The sequence below is a fragment of the Lipotes vexillifer genome, unplaced genomic scaffold, assembly GCF_000442215.2.
Source record: "Lipotes vexillifer unplaced genomic scaffold, Lipotes_vexillifer_v1.1 scaffold668, whole genome shotgun sequence".
NCBI lineage: Eukaryota > Metazoa > Chordata > Mammalia > Artiodactyla > Lipotidae > Lipotes > Lipotes vexillifer.
In genome coordinates, this window is record NW_006785319.1 from 4,494,010 (window position 1) to 4,501,316 (window position 7,307).

General features: G+C 52.1%; 1 protein-coding gene and 1 pseudogene across 1 annotated transcript in view; one reads left to right on the forward strand and one right to left on the reverse strand.

The window, feature by feature from the left end:
• The window catches only part of PALLD (palladin, cytoskeletal associated protein), a 417,875-nt gene extending 416,079 nt beyond the window's left edge, over positions 1-1,796 (reverse strand). The window contains exon 1 of the mRNA XM_007457377.1: positions 892-1,796. Within this exon, the coding sequence (XP_007457439.1) occupies positions 892-1,796 (905 nt within the window). The remainder of the gene's footprint in view (positions 1-891) is intronic.
• Positions 1,797-3,429: 1,633 nt separating this feature from the next.
• On the forward strand, positions 3,430-4,087 carry LOC103078002 (ubiquitin-conjugating enzyme E2 R1 pseudogene; annotated as a pseudogene).
• Positions 4,088-7,307: the final 3,220 nt, after the last annotated feature.

Here is a 7,307-nt window from a genome sequence, read left to right on the forward strand (position 1 = left end):
AATCCAAATTCAATCACTAAAATGTTAAAAATAACATGTTTTCACGGATTCCCAAAGTCGCAGTTCCGTGTATCTTAGGGCTAGACCCTCTTTACTCATCAAATTTGTCCTTGTGGTCCATCTTGTACTTTTAAAAAGTCCTCTCTCCCCCACTCGCAGGATGACTGCCCAAGACTTCAGAGTTCAAGGCGGGACTCGGGAGTGCTTACAAGTAAGTGCAAAACAATTTCATTCCTCTTATAAAGATCCACGCCCCTCATCAGCCCCTACTTCCCTCCAGACCGAGGAACGCACAAAGGAGACGCGGGTAAAACATCGCCCAGCTTAAACTCGTTTGCCTCCTTAAGTACGTTCATCGCGCAACCCTGAAGTTATTTTACAGAGACAGCCCTGCGCATGTGCAAGACAGGAACGGGCGTCTCCAGGATGACCCCAACAGCACGCGGAGCTTTCTTGGACTAATTAGCAAGGCAGCTTCCAAGCCAGAAATTCCCTAAACCCTTAAATTCCGGTCGGGAGATGCATTTGAGCCGGGCCTCGTGTCTCCTTGCTGGTCGACCTCACAGTGAAACTTTGTCTTTTCACAAAAGCCGGGACCACCCATCTTAGTCTAGGTATGTGGGATCTAGTCCCCCCACCAGGGATCCAACCGGGTCCCCAGCATTGGGAGCGCGGAGGTTTACCCACTGGACCACCAGGGAAGTCCGCATGCAGCAACTAAGACCCAGCGCAGCCTGAGAGAGTGAAAAAAAAAAAGCCGGGGCAATAATATTGGCTTCTGTGTGCTTGCCAGCCCTTGCTGGGTAACAGAAATCTCTTCTTTCACATTAAAGTAAAGCCAAAAGACCACGCGCATCATCTCATAGCATCTCCACAACCAAAGAGTCGTACCTGACCCGAGGAGGTGGGTTCCCGGCGACTCTGCACTCGAGGTACACCCGACTTCCTTCTGCCACCTCTTGGCTCCGCAGCTTCTGGATGAACCGGGGAGCGGCCAGCAGGTGGCGGGCGGCCGGGGGAGAGGGGCTCCGGCTGGGGTGGACCACGTCCCGGGCTGCCGCGGGGTGATGGCCGGGCTCCAGGGGCTCGGCCCCGGCTTCCACCTCCTGCTGGTCCCCGGTTGGGCTCCGGCTGGCCGAGGCGCTCATCGGGGCTGACAGCTGGTTCTTAGGGGACAGGTACCCGCTGTCCGGCGATGAGGACTCCCCGTTGGGGTTCCTGGTTCTCGGCTTGGAGGTTTCTCTGAAGATGGCCGTCAGCTCCTCGATGAGGGTGGCCGCCTTGTTGCCCAGCGGGCCCTGGGGCCCGGCCCTGCCCCCGTGCGCGGCTCTGGGCTTGGCACTGGCGCTGGGGGCTTTGGCACCGTGTTGCCCTGCCCTGCGGAGACTCCGGATGTAGCTGGGCCGGGCCAGCAGGGGCGAGACGCCGGGCTTCCTCCTGGACGCAGGAGAGGAGATGCGCTCGGCTCGTTCAGCTGGCAGCGGCGGGACAGGTGCGGGCCTGTGTGCGCCAGGCGTCCCTGGGGACGGGTGATCACCCGGCCTGGCCCCCTGAGGGGGAGGCGACCCCCAGAGGCTCCCAGGAGAGGGGCTGAAAATCTGTGAGTCCTCCCTTTCCGAGTCGCAGTCCTCCATCTCTGAGTTGGCTATGGCTCTGCGGGCCAGGTCCAGACTCTTGTTTATCTCCTCCTGGCTGAGGAAGGCCGACAGCCCGGGCAAGAAGTCTGCGTTCTCGCCATCTTCCGCCACGTCCGACAGGGAGTCATAGAAGGAGTCACGGGAGGACATGTCGGACATAGTCGAGAGGCGCTCATGCACTCTGTCTGCTTTGGGCACGAAGGCAGGGGCCTGGAACCAGCTCTGAAGGACAAGAGACACAACTGCAGTTAGTAGGAGCGAGTGGGGTGTGGTGTGTGTGTGTGTGTGTGTATGTGTGTGTGATCACAGTACTGCTCATCCACAAGTTGGGAGAAACAGTAAGGTAAACAAATATGCTTTTTAAGTCATTTTCCCTATAAATTGGAAGAAACGTCAAGCATACTTGTGTTTATCATTTTAATTCGGTATTTGACCTGTGAGTGAATATTAACCATCTCACTAAGCATCATTAAATAACTCAGGAGGGCACACCTGCCGTGGGTGCTGTGAGTGGACCAGGGCCTCTGCCTCTTGGGCCCCCTTCCCTCGCTCCTCACCCCCCCTTACAGCTCTAATTTCATTGATGTTATGACAACAGGAGTTTGTTGATATTTTAAGCAAATCTGACACTGCTTATGTCACCCTAAACCACGAAATGCATTTTGATTCCAATTTTCACTGGTTTTTAGTTTTCGGTGAAATTTTGGAAACCTTTTCTTTTCCTGGTGTCCAGACACGTGTATTCACATTCATTCATTCACTAGTTAATTCAAGGCAGAGTTGAAATCGCTTACTGAATTTCAGGGGCAGAGGGACAGTTGCGCTCTGGACCAGGGGTTGGCAAACTTCCCCACAAATGGGTGGATAACCCCAGACCACTCAGTATGAGGGGGCATTGTGCCGACAGTGCTCTGCAGATTATTTCACTTAAAACCCTCACAACTGGCGGCCCCAGTTTAGAAAGGGGAAAACTGAGCCAGAGGATGTGAGAACAAGAGCCCAGACGACGACCCCAGAGCCCACACCTTCACCATATGCTTCCCTACCATCATACTATCGTTTCACAGCCGAGGCCCCAGCAATGGATCCAACTAAGAAAACGTGGATCAGAAATCAGAGTTCTGTTTTTAAGGATATTTAGTGTAAAGTGAAAATAACATGATAGATTTTAAAACCTCACAAAAAGCACTGTCCGAGGAAGCTAGAGAGCACACTTCTGAATGGTGAAAAAACTTAAAATTTTTTTTTTTTAAATAGGGAGTGTTTGCCGGAGGCAGATTAAATCACCTGTTTATTAATTTATATTTTGGTTTTAAAGAGGCACCATCTGACAGGACCCAGTTGTCCGGATTAGGTGTAGCTTAGAAACCACTTGCACAGTGAAAATGAAAACAGTAGAAGGAAGGCATATATGGTCCGGGTTTAATCTGCAACCCCGACATTGCCGCTAGAACATGCACATGGGCTCGGGAAAGCGCTCATAGCATGGATGAAAGGGGAGGTTTCCACGGGGCCCAAACTCACCAGAAAATTATGCTTCAGAGATGTCCGTGTTATTCAACCTTCACATTAAAAGGTCGTAATCAAAGAGATACAACTGCAAACATTTCCGTTATTGCCCTGAGATTTCATGTGTTATTTCACACAGCGCTTCTGGCAATTCCGTGCTGGTGACATCCATACAGAAAAGGCAACACACCGGCAGCGGCGCAGAGCTAGTGGAGCGCCCGGGGGCTCCGGGCGGCAGACGTCCCGTGGCTCCCACGCGCCCCCGGCCCCCGCCGCCGCCGCCATGGCCCGGTCGCCGGCGCCCAGCTCGCAGGGGGCGCTTCTGCTGGAGCTCAAGTGGCTGCAGCAGGAGCCGGTGGAGGGCGTCCCACTGAGCCCGGTGGACGAGGGCCGCCTGCCTACCTGGGCGGTGGCCATCTTCGGCCCCGACACCTACCACGAGGGCGGCTACTTGAAGGCGCCTCGAGAGCCCCCTCGACGACCACCGGCCTGTTAGTCCCTGACCAAGATGTGGCACCCCGACAGCTACGGGACCGGGGACGTACGCGTGTCCGTCCTCCGCCCACCCCAGTCCATGACGCCCTCAGAGCGGCGGAGCCCCGCCCAGAACGTCAGGACGCCGCTCCTGAGCGCCGTCTCCCTCCCGCTCGGACCCAACACCTTTCCCGCCCACGGGGGCGCCTACGTGATGCACGGGAAGCGGGAAGAGAGCAAAGGCTAGGACCGCGAGTACACGGCCGCATCCGGAAGCAGGTAACTGGGACCACGGTGCACGCGGAGCGGGGCGGCGTGCAGGTGCCCACCACGCCGGCCGGGTCCTGCGTGAAGACTGGGACCCCGGCGCCCGCGGGGACGCAGAGCTTTTCCACGAGGACGGCGAGGCCGAGGCCGACAGCTGCTTCTGGGAGGACTCGCAGGACTTGGGCACCGGGAAGCCCTGACACCGCATCTTACCTCAGCCACCCGCCTGTCTGCCGCCGCCACCACCACCACCCGGCGCCGCGCGGCCCGGGGTCCCCCAGCCCACGTCTCCGCCTCCGCCTGCAGGGAGGCCGCCGCCCTCAAGGCCCTGGGCCCCGCGTGGGCTGCAGCCAGAGACTCAGGGTCCCGCCTCGCGAGTGGACGGGTTGACTCGGGGTCATCTCTTCTCTCTACTTTGGTTTGTTTGGAATCTAAATAAAGCAACTTTATGAGAAAAAGAAAAGAAAATGCAACACACTAAAAAAGAACTAATATGTAAAAAGGAGTAAAGAAGGGGTGAGGTCAGTGATCACTCGCGCAAGCAGGGTTGACGATTGGAAAGTGTGAGGCATAAAGTGTCTATAAATCTTTGCCGCCTGCCTCTGTCCTCTTTTCCGAGGGAAGTCGAATTGCCTGGAAATTCCCTCTTCTCTGCGTCTCCTTCGTCGCTTCCTTGTTAGTTTGGTTTAGTTGTCGTTTCCCCTAAAACTCCCATAAGCTGCAACTATTTTCTGTTTTCTTTGGATTCCTGCGGGTCCAGCTTCTTCGTGTGGAGAAACGGCCCTTCCCAGTTTAGTCACTCTTCCTTTACCGGAATGATAAATTGACCATGAATTCCACTTACTGTGCACAAGGGAAGCTTCCAGGAGGACGAAGACGAGCCAGGCATGGTCTCTTCTGTAACCATCTTACAATCCAGGACGAGAGATTAGGCAAGAGTCAAGAATGACCCAAAGACAAGGAGGAAAATGATTCGTGTTAAAATAGGAGATCGAAAAAAAAAAAAAATAGGAGATCAGATGGTGAGAGAAATCACACTTACGAATTTGGCGGTGCCATTCCTTTGCTGTTTTTTTTGCCAGTGGTCCCCCGGCTAATAAGAGAAGGTCCAAATGGGGCAGGCAGGTTACATGTGCGCCCCTGGATGGTCAGCGAGATGTGAAGTCTCAGGCCTCGTCCCCCACGATCACTGTGACAGGCGCTGCGCCCACGCCCAGCCACCTGCTCCTGCCCTGAACATCGTCTTCTTTCACGTCCCTGAGCTTTGCACACGTGGTTTCTTTCGCCTTTCCCGTCTGTTCTGTTTTTCCAGCTCCAGCTCATCCTTGAAAACTACTTAATTTCACTTCTTGTTGGTACTTTCTACGATCCTCCAGTCAATACAATTCACTCCTTCTTTTGAACATGACACTCTGCAGGTATTTTGTTGTAACATTCATTTTATTGAACTATAAGGATGAGTTAAGAACCCTGTGAAGGCCAGGAAAGCAGGTGTTGCCTGACAGCCTTTCTGTGCTGGACGCCTGGCAGTGTCTGGGTCACGATTGTGGCAGGTGAAGGCGAAAACCACACCTAGTGTTTGAACCAGTTTTGAGCCCTGGGTGGGAATTGACAGGAGAGGGAGCCACACATCCACAGCAGACATGGGACACTCTGCAGGTATCTTGTCCCCTCCTGTCCTGGAGGCCACTCCTGTCCCCTCCACTCACTCTCAGCCCCAGGCCCCGTAGCACCTCCCTGGGACAGGCTGTCTTCGGTAAGGAATCGTTCTGCTCTTTGTGCAGCTTTGTCACCTGTCTTTTCAATGGTCACTCATCTCCAGGGCTCTGCTTTCTGAGAAGAACTTGATAATCAGTGCTGCATGTTCATAGCTGTTAATGAATACACATATAATACACATTACATGTCCTTGTACCAGTACAAAATGGTGGTAGTTCTGACACCACGTTAAAAAAAAAAAAGTAGACAGTGATTTGTATGGTTTTCATTACCCTCAAAGAAAGTTTGTCATGAAAAAATTCAGAACCAGAACGACATTTGTTTTCTGGCATCCCTGCTATTAGACGTTGGGAATTCTCTAAATGTGGACACTCTTCGACGTGTGGATACCGGTGAGCTCAGGGTTAAATTCTGAGTCATAGAAATATTGGGTTGGCCCAAAAGTTCATTCAGGTTTTTCTGTAACCAACTTTTTGGCCAACCCAATACAAATCATGTTTCTGGCTTACGTTCTCTGTTGTCTTATTCATCAGCATCGATTCGTTGAGTGCTGGCTACGCGCTAGGTGCCTCTTCTGCAGGCTGGGGACACAGCCGTGAGGAAGATGGGCTTCTCTGCCCTAAGAAGCTGCCATTTTAACAGGAAAAAAGACAAAAGTAGGAAACCAAGGAAATGTCAGGTTCTGATTTTCTGATACTTGGTTTGGTCTCAAATCTTTTGTTAGTTGATTTTGGGAAACTGTACTGTGCTTTTATCCATCAGATCATCTTTCAGAGTTGTTAGGCTACAAGTGGGATGGGACGGGATGGACAGATGCTTGCGGGCTCCCATCGGTGTCCGTAGACCGTAGCAGTTCTGGACAGCTCGCTGTGGGTGGGAGGGGCTGACGGTAACAGCAGGAGGACACTTCAGGCCGCTGGTGCCTTAGACTCTGGTACTGTGCAGTGAAGGAACTGCGGGCGCCCTGGGGGTTCTCTGAAGGCAGACCCCTCCAGCAGTTGATGATGCCAAACCCTCAGGCATTAGCAAACGTGGTAAAGCACAGGCTTGGGAGGGTCTGCGAATACTGGGAGGCATTATAGCTGCCCGCCCACCTTGACCTTCAGCAGACCTATCAGCGTCTGGCGTATCGCAAGGAAATTTTGCTATCAGACGTCAGCTCCCATGGTCACCTACGTCGTTACATCCCTGTGCATATTTCATCCATTCTCAAGGAATTTTATGCCGTTTAGTTGATGGTTAATTTTACGGTTCTCAGCTTCTTCCTAAGTTCACATTATCTGAATTCTGTTGGACCCATATTCCACTATGAAATATAGAGCGTGTAAGTTTTCACTGAACATTTAATATTTCATATATCACACATTCTGACATAAGCAATTTTATCATCTTAAATTGTCTTGGCATTATGATCTTGGTATTTGGGAAAACATTTGTTTTTGAGCCCCTGAATATGTCACATACCTATATGAATATACAAATAATAGAAAAAATAGACAAATTTTTAAATTATGAATAACATTTGTTTTTAGAGTTGCTGACTTTGGAGGATAATTATCTGAAAACAAGATCTGTGCTATCGAGGACAACCTTCTATTTTGTCGGTCAGAAAATACTGTGGGACACCCCCTGCACCATCCCCAGTGGCAAGGAATATAGGCTGTTGAAATGTAAAAAATTTCCCCCACTTGAGAGGAGGTT